At 40.2% G+C, this 17,272-nt stretch overlaps 1 protein-coding gene across 3 annotated transcripts in view; it reads right to left on the minus strand.

Moving 5' to 3' along the window:
* Positions 1–4,190: 4,190 nt before the first annotated feature.
* The window catches only part of ADRB2 (adrenoceptor beta 2), a 127,475-nt gene continuing 114,393 nt past the window's right edge, over positions 4,191–17,272 (minus strand). For all 3 annotated transcript variants that reach the window (XR_011971984.1, XR_011971985.1, XM_072631024.1), the window contains one exon: positions 4,191–4,758. Coding sequence is in view for 1 of the 3 variants with exons in the window: in XM_072631024.1 (XP_072487125.1) it covers positions 4,724–4,758 (35 nt within the window). In the remaining 2 variants the exon portion in view is untranslated. The remainder of the gene's footprint in view (positions 4,759–17,272) is intronic.

Here is a 17,272-nt window from a genome sequence, read left to right on the forward strand (position 1 = left end):
TGTGTGCCTTTTACTGTAGGTGCTTCCCCATGCCTTGAGCTCTTTCTTTCCTAATCCCAGCTCTTGGAAGCCCTTGCTTTCTTTAAGGTCCAGTTTCATTTGCCCCGAGTCTTTCCTGATCCCCTTGGCTGCTAGTGCATCACTACCCACCCATCCCTCCATACCCCAAATTACTTTGTATATATTCTATATCATTTTATTTGTGTACATAATACCCCCTTCCTCCCAGTCTAATGTAAGCTCCTTAAGGATAGGAAGTGTTTCATTTTTGTCTTTGAACCTTCTATGCCTAGTATAGTGTCTGGCAAACAGTGTGTTGCTGTTGTTTTAATAAATACTTGTTCAATTATACCGAACCCATAGTTTTAGTGGTACAGGCACCCCTTCCATTGGCATGGACCACAATCCCTCAATCATAGTCAATGGTCCTTGAGAAATGTTGGAAAATCCATCACCCTGGTGATGTTCTCTTCTGTATTCAGTCCTTGAATGATGGGCATAGTCTGTTTTTGGGGCCCTACTTGAAACATAATTTCATATCTTTGCAGTATTGCAAAGAACATTTTTATATCCCCTCCCACCCAACATTCTTGGGAGGAAATGTACTGGGTTAGAGAAAAAAGAACTGAACCCTGGTTCAATACTTCTCACCAGAACTTGCACCTCAGCTGCCTAGCATTCTAGAACCCAGGGTTACCTCCACACTCCAATGAAGTACTTATTGGAGCAAGATATTTGGTGGAGGAGTGAAAAAACTATTATTCTCATTTTACAGATAAGAATCCTGAAGGTCACAAGTAAGAAGTGACTCCTCTAAGGGCATACTTAAGGTTTCAGAGTCTGCATTGGATCTCAAGTTTGAAACTACCATAGCGTATTGGAAAAAGTGAGCAGTTTGGAGTTCAAACTTGAGTTTTGCTACTTATTAGTCATGTGATCTTGATCAGGTAATTTTCTCACTTAACTTCAGTTTCTCATCTGTGAGATGCAGAAGATGGCCTAGATGATTTTTTAAAGGGAAAGACTTAAGTGTCCACAACATACCAAGAGCCTTACAAAAATGATCTCATTTAATCTGCATGATACTGTGAAGTAGATTCTGTTATTCCCATTTTACAGGTGAGGAAACTGAGACATAGAGGGGTTTAAGAGACTTGTGCAAGGTCATACAGCTAGTGAATATCTGAGGCCACCTTTGAATTCAGATCTTTCTGACTCCAGGCCTAGCACTTTATCTGCTATATGGCCAAGGTGCCATGGTTTTTAAAGTCCCTTCTAGCTCTAGATCCTAGGAAATCCTGCTTTATCTATGGAGAGCTTGTTAGCTCACAAACTTACATGCCTCCATATCCTCATTGGTAACGGTCCGAAATTCTTCACTTGTTGAAATCTTGCCTTCAGAACTCAGTTCAAATGCCATCTATTTCAGGAAACCTTCCCTGATGTTTCCAGTTGGTAACAGGTTCTTTCTGAGACCTTTAATAACAATCTGGACCTCGAATGCATGAACTATATGGTCTTCTTATCTATTTATGCATATTATAGTTTTCTGCGTTTAGGTCATACTCCCTTACTAGATGTTAGGCTCTGTGAGAGCAGGAATGTCTTTTCTTAACTCCATATCTGCCCTGAAGCTAAGCATGGGGTTCTGTCCATAGAACATTGATAATATAAAATCTATATCAAATTACTTATTGCCTTAGGGAGAGGTGAAGTGAGGAAGGGAGGGAGAAAATTTGGAACTTAAACTTTGAAATGACCAGCAGGATTACTTCCTCTCTTGTTCTGATAAATAGATGTTTATTAATGCACCCTAGGTGCAGATATATTTTACTTAGGGGACTACCAGGTTTTGCTGTTGATTTATTGAGTTTACAAGCCACCAACCTCCCTGGTCTTTGCCCTTCGGCACCAACTGGGAAACTTTGTTCTCTGTATGTTGAACATTACTTTAATCAAACACCAAATAAGTCTAAGTGATTACGTTCTGGCCGCTAGAGGGCACTGGGATGCTGAGTATCTGTTTCAAGACAACCCCCCCCCCCTTCCTTTGCCCCTATCCCCCACCCCGACCTCCACCCCCCACCTACTCCCCAAAGTGGCTCACTCTCTGCGATACTCAGAGGACCTCTAAACAAATCAGTCACAGAATGTCAGAGCTGGAAGGGATGGAGTCCAGCACTTTCATTTTACTGATGAAGACACCTCAAGCCACAAGTTTCTTGGCAATTCCAAACAAAGATAATGTAGCTCACAACAGAATACTTCCAAAAGGAGTATTGAATTGAAAGAAATGAATTCTCTTTTAGCTCTGCTACAGTTTAATCGTGAGCTCGGACAAGTCCTTTCCCCTCTCGGAGCCTCAGTTTCTTTTTATGTTAAGTGAAGAAAATAATCCCTGCCCTGTCTCTCTGCCTAGTAAGGTAAAAATGCTTTGTAAAATGTCAAGTGTTACAGAAATGAAATCTATTATTACCTACTAGCTCCTAGCACTTATAACAATTTCCTCTTTTTCAGTGTTCTTAGAGCATTCATCCTCACTAGGTGAGTCAAATTAGGATGATATCATGGAAAAAGGACTGGATTGGGAGTCAGCCTATTTGAGTATGAATCTTTTCACTGCTGATGACTCACTACATGACCTTTCGCTATCTAGCCCTCAGTTTCCTCATCTGTAAGATAGAAGGTTCAATTAGATTAAGTCTTTCAGGCCTGTGCTTATGTTTTATAGCCTCTACAGTGCATTCCAGATGAAATATTCTATGTTTTAAGCACATTCTGTTCCATGTTGTAAAGTTCCCGCTAGCTATAAAGTTCTATGAATCAGATTGATAGCTAACATTTACACAGCACTTTCAGATTTACAAAGTATTTTACATATGTTATCTCAGTTGATCCCCACAATAAACTTGCATGGTAAGTGCTTGTTATTATTATTGTTATTTTAGAGATGAGAAAACTGAGTATGAGTAGTAACCTTCCAGAGACACACAGCTAGTGTGTTAGAAGTTGGATTCAAACTCAAGTCCTCCTGTCTCTACACAGCATCCAGTGATCTATCTACTATTTCATCTGCATGCTACCTAGAAGCTATGGTACACATTCCCTTCTTATATATTCTTAAGATTCTTCTCATAGATGCTGCCCTCCCCAAGTCCCAGCATACAAAGCTTCATCAGGCTGTAAAGAAAGTTCTATATCCTCAAGTCATACAAAGGGGAATATGCTTTATGATGAAGGTTTCTTTCTTAGAGACAGCTTGGTGGCAAAGAAGACAGAGCCATGGGCCTGGATTCAGGAAAACTTGAATTCAAATCTAGCCTCTGACACTTATTAGATGAGTAACCTTTGGCAAGTCATGTAACCTCTATCTCCCTCAGTTTCCTTAACTATAAAATGGGGATAACAGTAACCCCTACCTCTCAGGATTGTTGTAAGCATAAACGGAGATAATACTTGTAAAACATTTAACACAGAGCCTGGCACATAGTAGGTTCTTAATGAATGCTTGTTTCCTTAATTCCTGAGATGTTTTGTGCAATGTAAGTTTTTACAAATCATATTGCACGCTAACTGCACATAGGGAATGCCTTATTTAAAGGAACTGTGCGGTGACTGTGAATCCTTTCGCAGTGTGGTTATTTCTTCTTTTCTTCTGTCCTTTGGAAAGTTTGTGTTTTCATAATATTCATTTTCCCTAAACAGAGGAGGGCACTGGAGGGGCACATCTGCAATCACTACTTCATAGGAGTGTTGGAAAAGCTAAACATTTGCACTGCCCCCCACTTTCCTTTTGTCAGAGCAGCATGGAGGCTCTAAGGGAGGGAAGCAGATAAATAAATAGAGTAAGGAAGGGAGAAAGAAAAAAAGAAAAAGAGAGAGAAAAAATAGGGGAAAAGGCAGATAGAGAAGGAAAGAAGAGGAAAAGAAAGTGGTCAAAAAGAACAAAAGAAAAGAGGGAGGGAGAAGAGAAAGAGTACAGAAGGAACAGAAGGAAAAAAAGAGGCAAGAAGAGAGAAAATGAAGGAGGGAGGAACCAAGATGCTGTGGAGAGAAGAGAAGGGAGGGAGGAAGAAAGAAAAAGTAGTAGGAGAAAAGAGAGAGAAAGAGAAAGGGAGAAAAAGAGAGGCGGCAAGGGGCGGGGTATTGTGGAGAGGACGAGAGAAAGAATCATGACCAAGAATCAAATGTCAAAGTACAAAATTAAGCTTTTTCAATGTTTCTTCCATTTATGTTAAAACGATTACTATTTTTTTTTTCAAACTTGACAACACAGCCCATCTGGGTCCTTGTTGTCCCTTGGGTCCCATTGTGAGGCCAGTTCAAGCTGACTCCCATGAACTTGTTAATAATAAAGAAAGAAAATCCCTGGAGTGTCGAGGCGCTGTGTCACTGTCCTCGGGTTAGGTGGGACAGGGAAGTCCACGCTAACCCTCTTCTCCTTCCTAGAGACCTTGGTGTTTGGAGATTTCTGGTTGCAGCAGCTTTCAGTTTCCTGGTTCACCCTCCTCTCCTGGCTCTTGACCGGCTCTGTTCCTTCCGGATTATCTCCTTCCATGGCTCATTGTTCCTTTGCCTTCAGATCCTGATCTCCTCTGTCACCTTTCCAATGGTAGAAAGGAAGTCACTGTAGACATGGATGTGGAGGCAGGTAATACCATGAGGTAGCAGTCCCCAGGTCAATGTTTGTCCTCCCAGGAAAGTAGGAGAAAATACAGCCCACTCAGCTTTCAACTGTCCTAGGATGGTCCAGGGTCCCTGAGGAAGGAGGAAAGAGACAATGAGATTCCAGAGAGCACCTGGTTCTTTCATCCTTTCTGGAGCAGCTATACAGAGATCCTCTGGGACAGAGGTTCTTAACTTAAGGTCCATGGACTCCTAAGGGGTCTCTGGAGAGATTTCAAGGGGCTTATGAACTTGAATAGCAAAAAAATATTACCCATTTATTTCAGTATAATTTATTTCTAATGTGATCCTATATATTTTATTTAATGTAATTTAAAACATTCTGAGAAGATTCCAGAAGCTTCATCAGATCAATGGGATTCATGACACACACAAAAAAGGTTAAGGATCCATGGGGCTGTACAATTGTAGAAGTCTGAGTTGAAAGAGGCCTTGGGGACCATCTATTCCAATCCCAAGAGGAACCTAAGGTCATGAAGGGATTTAAGGCGATTAGCGGCAAGCTTGTTGGCTTTTGACACAGGAGACCTGGGTTTGAATCTTGCCTCTGACACTTCCTGTGAATTTAGACATTTCCCTTTTCTGAAACTTTCACTCTTTTCTTTCTATGCCTCTGCCCCTCTCTCCCACCCTTCCCCTTTATTCTCTCTCTATCCCTTTTCCCCTATCTTTATCACCCTTTCTTCCCCTCTTGTCTTTACTTCTCTCTGTTCTACTTCTGTCTTCTCTTTCCCTCTTCCTTTCTCTGTTCTTTTGGTCACTCTGCCTCTCTATTCCTTTCTTCCTCTTTTCCCCTTTTCATCTGTCTCTTCTTTCTTCCCTCTTTTTCCTCTCTTCACTCCCTTCCTTTCTCTGACTCTTCTTTCTTTTCTCTGTTCTCTGAGTTTTCCTCTCTTCCCCCTTACTCCCTTCCTCTTTCTCTGTCTCTATGTCCTTCATTTAAAAAAAAAGGCAACGTGTTGACAGCTCTCATTTTCCCCATCTTTAAAATAATGAGGCTCTTCCACCTATGACATTATATGAAAAAGGATTGCTCTATTAGCAAAGGCCACCAAGCCAAGAGATGGAACTAAAATGTGAGTCTGGGTCTCATAATTCCTAGTCTAGGGATGCCCAGGCAGACCACATCTAAAGAACAATTTTAATCAGTGTAGGCACAGAAAGAAGAGACATTGTGTATTCTATCCTCAAACGAAAAAAACTTTAACTTGACTCTTTTATTCTTTTGAGCAGCTGTCTTATATTCCTTGGCCTTCCATTCTAGACCTTATTTTTTCAATCATTTCACCATTTATTAATACTTCAAGACTTTTATGTGGAGTCCTTCTTGCAAGTATAGACCACAACCTTTCCAAACTTTAGTGAAGTGGTTACCTGAATATCTATGACCAAAGGAATTCATCCCATGGTTTCAAGCATTTCTGTTTCCTGTTACGTGTTGTAATTTAATTGAAGGCAAGGACAGTTTTTCTTTTTTGGCTTGCATTTGTATTCCTAACATTTAGCACAGTGTCAGGCACATAGAAAGTAATTAATAAATGACTTGAATGAGTGAATAAATGAAAATGAATGTCATGAGCTTCTGCACGTGTAATTAAGCTGGTCTTTAGATGACAGATACAGTCTGCCACTGGGATCTGTATTCAAAGGCTTTCTAGCTGAGTAAGACCTACCACTGCTTGTGTTACACTAGAAGAGTCTCTAGAAATTTAAAGGCAGAGCATTACAGGATTTTTTCTTTTAGAAATCAAAGAGGATCTTAGAGATCATTTAATCAAGCCCCTTCATTTTACAAATGAGGAAAGTGAAGTCCAGAGAGATTAGCGATTTGCTCAAGGTTACCTAAACTATTAAGTTTTAGAATCAGGATTCAAATCCAGGACTAGGACTCCAAACCTTCATTAACATGCTCATCTGATACCTCAAAAATCTGGTACTATTTCCACTACACTCGCAAGCCATAATATAGGATGAGGAGAAAACAATGGCAGGAAGTCTTCATTAATAAAACAAAATATGCTTATATAAAGAACCTTAGGACTAGAAGAAAGGAATTTCAGTGATTCTTGCTTCTCTGAGTTGGAAGATTGATCATACTATGCATTTCCTTGTTCCTGGGATGCTGACCAATCCAATTCTCGGGTAAAAGTCTTCATTTTTAGATAGTGTGTTAATTAAAGGTTCTCTGTTGTAATATTTACTGTCCCACAGGGGAAAGAAAGAACCTGAGATTGAAAAACCAGAAGATGTGGATGTGCCTTCCTGCTTTGATGTTTTCTACCTGTGTGACCATGAACAAATCACTTAACCTCTCTGAGCATTGGTTTCCTCATCTGTAAAATAACGGAGTTAGACTAAATGATCTTTAAAATCCTTTCTAGCTCTAAATCTCGTGAGGCAACTGGTATAATCAAACAAATAAATAAATGAAATTAAATATCACAAATCTCTACCAATTTTCAATGAGATCTCACCAGAATGTGATCTTTCAGTTTTCTGGCCACAGGCCATTGGTAGAATCTCAGAGGTGACCAGTAGGTATGGTCAAGTACCCAGATGAAAAGACAAGATACCTCAGTTTGTTTAGGAATGGACTGCAAAATCTCTGGGCTCTGAATCAATCTCTCTTATTAGCAGCATTCATGACCCCTGAAAAATCACTTGTCCTATTTAGGGGTATGAGCTATGCCTGCTAGAATCAGGAAAGTTAGAACTGAAGGGCCTTTTGAGATCATCTAATCCAGTCCCTTCATCCACCTCCATTATGTAGATGAGGAAATTGAAGCCCACTGAGGAGAACTGACTAACCGAGGGTCAATGAGTAAATTAATGGCACAAGCAAAGTCCTGGATTTGTAAGAGGGCCACGGTTTCAAAACTAACTCATGGACAAACCACTTCATCCATTGGGGGCCTCTGATTTCTCATCAATAAAATGAAAGAATTAGAATGAGTAAATTCCCTTCCAACTCTAAAACTATGTATTCTGAAGAACTTTTTATTACTAAAATTCAGTGCTCTGAGGTCTCTCTGAGTTCTAACACTCTATATTCTAATGTCCCTTTTAGCTTGAACATTCTATATTCTCAAGCCCCTTTTTGGATCTAACATTCTTTATTTTCATTCCTTTCAATTCTAATACTCAAAGACCTAAGACTCTTCAAGGCTCTGATATTCTATGTTCTTAAGTCTCTTCCATCTACTAACATTCTACGTTCTATCATAAATAACATAAGATTTCCAAAATTGATTTTGCTCAACTTCCCTCCCCTCTCCATTTGTTCATTTTTTATTATTATTAAAATTCTTTGTTATAAGAGATGGCCCTCTGGGAAAGGGGGAATATCTAGGTGATTCAAAAACAAAAGACATCGATAAAGATCTGTTTTTGAATATTTGGTTCTAAGGTCCCCTCCCATTGCTAATGTTCTATAATTTTATGATACCATTCATCTTAACACCCTGAAATTTGCCACATAAGTCTGAGAATGGGGAATGATAGAAGGTGAAGAACAGGATTGAAGTCTGTCATCAAAAACATCTCTCTCCAAAATTCAGGGCTCTTTCTTTAACCAAGTTTCTTCCTTTTGCCTAGATTCCCCATGGGGAAGGAAGCACAACTCTGCTTCTCCCCTTCCCTACACAGGGACATCCTGCTTAGCTCTCCCTGTCTCCCTCCACAAACACTCCCAAGTGATCTCTAAGTTCCTATGAAATGAAAAGGGTTTCCTCAGTTTCAGATTGCCCTGACTGGCCAAACTGGTTGCCCTATGCTGAATCCCCTGTCCTTCCCCAACCATGTCTACTGGAAAATGTGATTCCAGAAGCAATAAGCAATCTTCTTGATTTGAGAGACTTGTATTTTTTGGCCATGTTGTATTACAACAAGACTTGGAGTTGGGCCAGAATGTGAAGCAGCTGCATAGCACAGGGAGACAGCAGGGCATGTCTCTGCCTCCCTTTCTCTCTCTCTCTCTCTCTCTCTCTCTCTTTCTTTCAATGCTCTTGGCCTTTCTGCTGATCATATTTGTCACATTAGATCAATGGTTTCAAAGTCCACACAACTCTGCAGTGACAAAAGGCTTTAGAGTCAAACAACTCTACAGCTACTGTTTGCTAATAATAATTATATTAATAATAATAAGAATTAATGTTCTGCATTATGTGTAGAAGACAGAGCAAAGACCAATGGAAGGAAGTTACAAGGAGGCAGAGTTTGGCTCCATATATGGAAAAACCTCTAAACAGAACTGTCCCCAAGTAGAATGGAGAAAATTAGAGAAGAGAATCATAAGATGTTTGAATGAAAAGGACTTCAGAATTCTTCTAGCTCAAACTCTTTATTTTACAGAATAGGAAACTGAGGCTAAGACAGGGAAAGTGTCTTAGCCAAGTTTACACATCGAGGAATTAGAATCATTCTTCATGGTCCCGAGGGAGAGAGCTAAAAGCGACAGATAGAAGTTGTAGAGATTTTGAGTCAATATAAGGGATAACTCCCTAACAATCAGACCAAACCAAAAGTGGAATGGTATGCTACAGGAGGCAGTGAATGTCTTCAATAGCGGCTGGCTGACCACTTGTCAGGAATACTATGAAGGGCATTTCTGCTCAAGTTAAATTAGGTGAATTCTGAGGTCCCATCTTGCTCCAAGGTTCTAGATTTCTACGAATTCAGTTCTGTGAGGATTTCATTAGTGGGGCATTTCCTCCATTGAGTAGATTAGGGCCCCAGCAGGCCTTCAGAGTACCATAACCTTAGAGTTGGAAGAGACTTTGGAGTCTATATAGTCCAATCTCCTCATATTACAGATGAAGAAACTGATTTCCAAGGAAGTTAAAAGTGACTTGTCCATGGAGACAAAGAGGCACTAAGTACGGATGGTGGGATCTGATTGTATCACACTGTTCTTCATAATTTGTCAAGAGTGTTCTTGCTGCTGGCCAAATCTCAGGTTATAAGATTCTCTGTTGCCAATTGTATACTTGACAATTTCCACCTTGGTATAAGAACTTCCTACTGGAGCTTGGCTTCTCTTGGACAAGGCTTGGAGACATTAAAGACATTTCTATGCCAAGAAGAAGCAGCAGTGTTAGTGGAATAATAATGATTCTCATTTCTATAAAGTTTTACAGTTTACAAATTTTCCTTTTTACAACAGTCCCTGCATAGTGCAAGGATCATTACCTCTATTTTGTCTATGAGGAGACTGCCCAGAGAAGGGAAATGACTTGTCAAGAGTGACACAGCATATAAGCATCGAAGCCAGGAGTCCATCCTATCCTGTGACTTGGGCCATGTCAAGGGATCTTTTCACTATGATATACTGTCTTGCTCCTTGACAGTGGAAACGGGAGCGCTAGAGTCAGAGCCTGGGTTTAAAGCTTGCTTCTGACATTGCAACTTTGAGGAAGCCCTTTAATCTCTCTTGGCCTCAGTTTCCTCATCTGTAGATTAAATGGTTAGCACCCTTCCAGCTTCAGATTTAGTACTCTTTAGGTGTCTGATTCTCTGGAAGAAAAAAAGAGAAGTGACCTTGTCTTGATTGAAAAGAATCAACTGAGTTCTGTCTACTGGATCTAACTGTTCATTTTTGTAATCAGGTTGCAGATAACTTAACAGGAAGAGTCCTGGAGTTTAAGAGGGAAGACCTGCATTCAAATTCTACTGCTACCACTTTCTGATGAGACCTTGGAAAACTTGTTCAATATCTCTGAAACTCAATTTCCTCATCTGTCAAATGGGGATAAAAATCCTTGTTTTTTCCCTTTCTCATGAGGCTGTTGTGAGAAAATTGCTTTGTAAGCTGTAAATCCCTTTAGAAATGTGGATGGTTATGATTCCTCTCAGGGGAAAATTGTGAGGAAAAAATAAGATAATAGCAATTTGTGGCTAAAAACACTATATAAACAGGAGCTATTAATCTCCTGAGGTTTATTTCTCTACCTATAGGAAATTAGGTGATAGGTGATAGAGTGGTTGGCCTGGAGTCAAGAAAAAGTGAGTTCAGATCCAGATTCTGATACTTCCTAGTCATGTGAGCTTGAGCAAATTTTCTTAGTTTTTTCATCTGTAAAATGGGAATAATAATAGCACCTACCTCCCAGAGTCACTTCAAGGATAAAAAGAAATAATGTTTGTAAAGTACTTCGCAAATCTTAAATAGCTACATGAATGCCAGTTGTTGCTGCTGTTGTTATAGGAACCATCCCTGAGAGATACTCATCTACTTTCTTTAAACCTGAGCCAGAGATGCTATATGATAATGTGCCCAAACATCCTGCAGCCACCTCCATCTAAAAAGTCACCTTCATTTCCAAACCAAACAACTTCTGCTGCCATCCTAGTGGGTTCTCTTTTGTATAAACAAACATTTGTGGTTCACCACCACCATTACCACCACCCCACCCCAGATGCTCTCCCATAGAGTTGACTCTCCTAAGCTACTATTCTCAGCTTTAGTGGAAAGAGCACTGGACCTGGAGTAAGAAGACTAGGAAGCAGCTAGGTCACCATGGTAAGTCATTTCCTTTTTTCTAAACCTCAGTTTCCTCATCTATAAAATGAAGATAATAACACTTTTATTGCTTACCCTACCTCACAAGGCTGGTGTGAGGAAGCTAGGATTATGGATTTTGAGGTGGAAAGGACTTTTAGAAGATATCTATCTGGTTCTTATTTTACAGATGCAGACACCGTCTCAGAGAGGTCAAGAGATTAGCTTTGGGACTTATCGCTAGTTAAGTCGTCAATTTGAACTTGGTTCTTTCTGGCTCCAAGTTTAACACTATCCAGGAAAGTGTTTTGTGAACATGAAAGGACTATAGATGTGTGAAAGATCATCCTCAACACCACTAATACTATTATTAATATTATTATTGGAGTTATGATTTCCTGTCTACAACAAGAAGTCAATAAGCATTTATTAAGCGGTTACTATATGCCAGGCATTGTGCTAACTACTTTGATGCAAAGAAATCCGACATCTCAGGGAGCTCACAGCCTAATGGGGAGACACATACAAACAACATATAAGTAAACTATACACAAGCTAAATTCATTGGAGATAACTAGGGGGAAAGCACTAGCATTAAGGGAGACTTCTTGCAGAAGGTGATATTTTATTAGGAACTTGAAGGAAATTAGGGAAGCCCGGAGGTAGACATGAGGAGGAAGAGAATCCAGGAAGGAGAAGCAGTCAGTGAAAATGCCTGGAATCAAGAAATGCACTGTCCCGTGAGTGAGGAACATGTTTTACTGGATGGCAAAGTACATCAAGGAGAGTAAGGTGTAAGAAGATCGAAAAGGTAGGAAGGGGGCAGGTCAGAAAGATTTTAAAAGCCAGACAGAGGATTTCCTCTGTATATAGAATTTCTAATAAGTAATTTTCTCTTCCAACATAAAGTAGAATATGCTGCAAAATTTAGAATATTAGAGAGTTGCCTGGGCATAATCAGAGGTTAAATAACTTGCCCAGGGTGACAAAGAGCCAGGACTTGAACCCAGGTCTTGGCAGCTGTAAAGCCAACTCTGCCCTCCATTACACCACACTGCCTCTCAAATTATGTTCACTGTTGCTATCAAAGTTCATATGAATGAGACAATGCTGGAGCCCAATATAAAATGTCTTAACGTGGAATGCAAAATGTTAGAAGTGAAATGTACAGTAGCACTTAGAAGATAGAATGTTCACAAAGGAAAGCACCATAGAACATAGGATAGGGATAAAAGGGGTCCTGGAAATCATCTAGTTTGCCACTCTTGATTTAAAAATTGGGAACCCAAGGTATCAGGGAGATTGTGTGATTTTCCCAAGCTCACATGGCAAGTCATTAGCAGATACAGGAGTGGAACCCAGTTTTCCTGATTTCTCAAGCAGAGTCCTTTGCACTGTAGAATCTAGCCTATCTCAATGTAATGGAAACCCACGGAGATGTTTTGTCTTGGGTGTGTGTGTGTGTGTGTGTGTGTGTGTGTGTGTGTGTGTGTGTGTGTGTGTGTGTGTGGTTTAATCTGGTTTTGTCTTGGGGTGCGTGTGTGTGGTTTAATCTGTGCAAACTTGAGTTGCTCCTAATGAAAAGATGCATATAATAAGACCCTTATTCTTTAATTGTGAAAAGAAGATGCCAGAATCAGGTAAAGATCATGTTTCCCTTTCAACAATAGTGACAAAAGAACATTTTTAGGAACTATGGTGATAGCTAGAAAAACTCCTTTCATTTCAAAGAGAACCAAGAATAGCAGGCTTGAGAATCCTGAGGATAAATACATTCTGCACAAAATTTCCTCTGGTTCTCCTCACCTAAAATTCCCTCCTCCCATATTGAATGGCTGTTCTAGGGAAGAAAGATAAAGTTTGTTCTGCTTGGTCCCTGAGGGTAGAAGTAACAGCAATAGGAGAGGGGGAGTCTGGGGAGCACAGGGGGAGAAAGAAAGATCAGAGAGTGCAGTTACCCATAGGCTGAGTTTGGCTTAATATAATGATCGATGGAATGGACAGGTAGTAGTGAGACTCCTGTCACTGAGAGTACTCATAAAGAGGCTGCAAGACCAGCTGGCAGAGAAGCCATATACAGGTCCTTCACAAAACAGAAAGTTAGCCTAGATGGGGCTCCTTCCAACTAAAAATTATCTGTTTTCCCTTATCTACTCTTTCCAACTCATATCAAATCTAACCCCTTGCTCAGACCAGTTTCCCCTTTTCACTCACCTATGGTCCTTACTGTCTTAATTAAGTACTAAAGAAATACTTTCTTGCCCTGTTGGTTAACTTTTTGCATGTAAATGTCTTGTAAGGAGTTCTAGGGGCTATAGATCCAGTCTTGGACTCACTAAGGCCTGGTTTTGACACAGGAGAATGTAATCTGTTAGCCCTTCCCCTGGCCTCTCAACTCTCTAAAACTTTGTATTGGGGTAGAGGGAAGTTCCATATGAAGTTTTCTCCATCAATGATATTACAGGTATAGAGCACAGAAGCATACCTGACTAAAGGACACTGATTAGGTCTAAAAAACATGATTTTAGGTTAAACAACATTTTGGGGAGCATCACTGTATAATGAAAATAGTAGTGGACTTGTAGTCAGAAAACCTGGGTTTGAATCTGAGCTCTGATTTATTAGCTGTGTAAGCCTGAAGCAAATTATTTAACTTTATAAGCCTCAGTTTTCTCATGGGCAAAATGGGGATAATGGTAGTGGCACTACTTACTTTGCAAAGTAATTGCAGGGAAGTTACTTTGTAACCTTTAAACCACTATGGAAATATGAGCTACTGTTATTAGGACCACAGGAACGATGTTAAAATGTTATAAATAGGCAATTGACGAATGATGTCACAGAAGCATTTTGCAATGTTAGAGTGAGGTTTGGTTATAATTCAATAATAATGTTATTATAACACGTTCTTGATTTAGGCAACCTTATGCTGAAAAAAACCTCGACTTCTTACCGTTAAAAGCAGAATTTCAGTTAATGTCTACTGGCTAGACAATCAATTGAAGAATAGATTCCATGTGAATTAGTGCTTTGACACTGACAAAGAAATCTAAATCTTAATTTGTCAATTCATTTTTATTATTCCTGTTACCATTTCCAACTCTAATATCGTTCAATGTCCTAATGTTTTGTTCCATTTCCTTCTAATTCTACTATTTTGTGTTCTACGGTCTACGTTCAAGCCCTCATTTCGAGAGAGGGAGGGAGTGACTTTGCCAAAGAAGGGAAGTTATTTGACCAGGGACATATGGGGAGTTAATGGTAGAACTGAGATTAGAACCCAGATCTTCTGACCCCCAGCTTAGGCGCATTCAGACTACCCCTCAAAAAACATTTTGGCCTTCCTTGATAGGATGTATAGCCCCCAAAATTGGTATCCTGGACTCAGTGTAGTTTGATAGTGGGTACCTGGCACAATGCTGGGCACACAGGGGCACTCAGTAAGTGCTCTATGGCAAGAACTCATGAAGGTTGGCAGTATCTCCCTCAGTGTTCCTGGCCACACCTCCCCTTTGCATTCAAATATTCTCCAAGGGACAAAAGCCAGGAAACAGTAAGGGAAGTTGCCAAAAGGTTTTACAGAGACATGCCCGAAGCTGGCAGAGTGCTATTGACACAGCTCCCGAAGGGGACAGAAGCCTGAGAGGGTGGAGAAGGGGATGGGAGGGTTCTAGTGCCTCCTTCCATACAACCAACCGCACTGTTTATTGGGCTGATGTCTGTCTCGGCCTGTCTACTCCCTTCTGGCCAATCTTCAGGATAGAAGCAGTTGCAGCAGTTCCACAATTTAATAAGGTTAATGACAGGCATTTATTATCACAATGTATTTTACAATGCATGAACCATTCGATCCCCAAAACAAGACTTAGAAGGAAACAAGGCAAAGCAGGGCTGTTTCTTCCCATTTCTCAGAAACAGAGACATAGGAAATAAGGTCAAACACTTAGAAAACTTCCATGCCTTCTGGATTTTTCCAGCTCTGTATAACAATAACTGCTAACAATAGGCAACAATAATAGCTAGCATTCATATTGCACCTACTTTGTGCCCAGTACTGGGCTAAGTGCTTTACAAAACATTTTGTCCTTTGGTCCTCACAACAACACAGGGAAGTAGGTACTTTTATTATCTCCATTTAATAGGGGTTAAGTGACTTGCTTAAGGTCACACAGCTAGCAAGTATCTAAGATGGGATTTGAACTCAGGTCTTCTTGACTCCAAGCTTAGTGGAACATCATAGAGTTTAAGGTCTTTTCTAGCTCTCATACTTAATTTTCTGTGTTCTAAGTGTAGTGGTAGAGACCTCTCTGATGCCTCACGGTAGCATGCAGGTGAGCCTGGCTTGTTCAAGGCTTTAATGAAAGCTGTGACAGTTCCCATCTGCCAAAGGACTTTAGAAAGTATTGGTATCTAAGAACCAGCCTAGCTAGCTAATTGTAAGGAGGGGGTATCCCTGGGTGATAAGATCATTCAGCCACAGCAACTCATGAAGACTAACCATCTTCTACAGTGAGTATTTTCACCGCACTATGGTGAATAATTATAGATCCTGGAAAGTTGCAGGAGGGACTTTCAATTTAAAATGGAAAGAACATCCCATAGACATAGTGTAATGGAAAAAAAAGAAAGAAATCTGGAGTGAAAAGATCTGTGTCGCTTTAGGCAGGTCATTTAATTTCTTTGGACCTCAGTTTTCCCCTCTAGCCAATTCCTAGACTAAAAGGAAATAGAGGCAAAGGTGTACAGTGGAAAGAACACCAAACTGAGAGGCAGAAGGAAGCTGGATGAGAATCTGACCTCCAGCACTTACTAGCTGTATGACCCCAGCAAGGCATCTAATCCTTCGGAGCTTCTGTTAGCTATCTGTGGGGATCAAATGAAAACAACACATGATAAGTGTTTTGAGAACCTTAATACACCATATAAATGTCAGTTTTTACTGCGATTATCTGGAAAATGAGGTGGTTGGACTAGATAGATAATCTTTAAAGTCTGTTCCAGCTCTGAATCCTATAATCCTGCTACCCAATAAATTCCCTTCTAGCTCTGACTTTCTATATCCCATATTTGAAGATCATGTTGAGTGCAGTAAAACCTAATTTACTAGAGACATAGACAGACTTACAGCTAAGAGAGCTGGGAGGGAATTTAGAATTCAACTCCCTCATTTTATAGTTAAGGAAACAAGTCCACGGAGCTTAAGTGACTGGTTCAGGGTCACACAGCTAGTAAGTGTGTGAGGCAGGATTTGAACTCTGATCTTTCTGACTCAGTCAAAATTGTACAAAACAGCCAATACCAATACAGAGAATATAGAGCCTAGCTTTGGCTGGACAAAGAGTTTTCCTGAGGGCGTCTAGTTTGTATACTTCTATAGGACATCCAATTCTTACTCATTAGCGGTCCTGGGTCACTGAATCTTACAATCTCAGATTGTAAAGAATCTCAGAGGCAGCTAGCCCATAATTCACCTGAAGAGGAACCCAAACAGCTATTTGTCTGATCTCTGCTTGAATATTTCTGCAGGCAAGGAGTTCATTCATTCATGACATAGGTAATGCTGTCATCAGGTTGCTTTGATACTTGGAAGTTCTTCCATTTATTAAGCCAAAAGTTATTTCTGTCTAATTTGTCTCCATTGCTCCTTATTCTGTCTCGGAAGTGTCATTGGGGAGAATATTGAATCTTTCTTCTCTTTCATAGATCTTCAGATATTTGAAGAAAGTGATCAGCCTTACTTTACTCTCAGCCTGGGTTTCTCTTCCCTACTTCCTTCACCTTTGCTTTGAATGGGGATGGGGGATGAGGGGATGAGGTAGGAGCTAATAGGACACCCAGTTCAATTTATTTCTTCCATTACCATTGAGGAAATCATAGAAGACAAGGGGCAGATAATAAACAATGAAATGTTAAAGTATTAAACAAAATATAAAGAAGGTTTTACACTCTGTTACTCCTTCAGAAGCTGTGACATTCTCTGATCAAAACTGATGGAATCAGGAGACATCCAACGCTTGGCTGGATCAGCCACCTGCTAGCCCTTTAAAAGGCAAGACATACTCCCTAGGAAGTAGTCAGAAGCAGTCAGAA

This window comes from Notamacropus eugenii, chromosome 1, assembly GCF_028372415.1.
Source record: "Notamacropus eugenii isolate mMacEug1 chromosome 1, mMacEug1.pri_v2, whole genome shotgun sequence".
In the NCBI taxonomy this organism is placed as follows: domain Eukaryota; kingdom Metazoa; phylum Chordata; class Mammalia; order Diprotodontia; family Macropodidae; genus Notamacropus; species Notamacropus eugenii.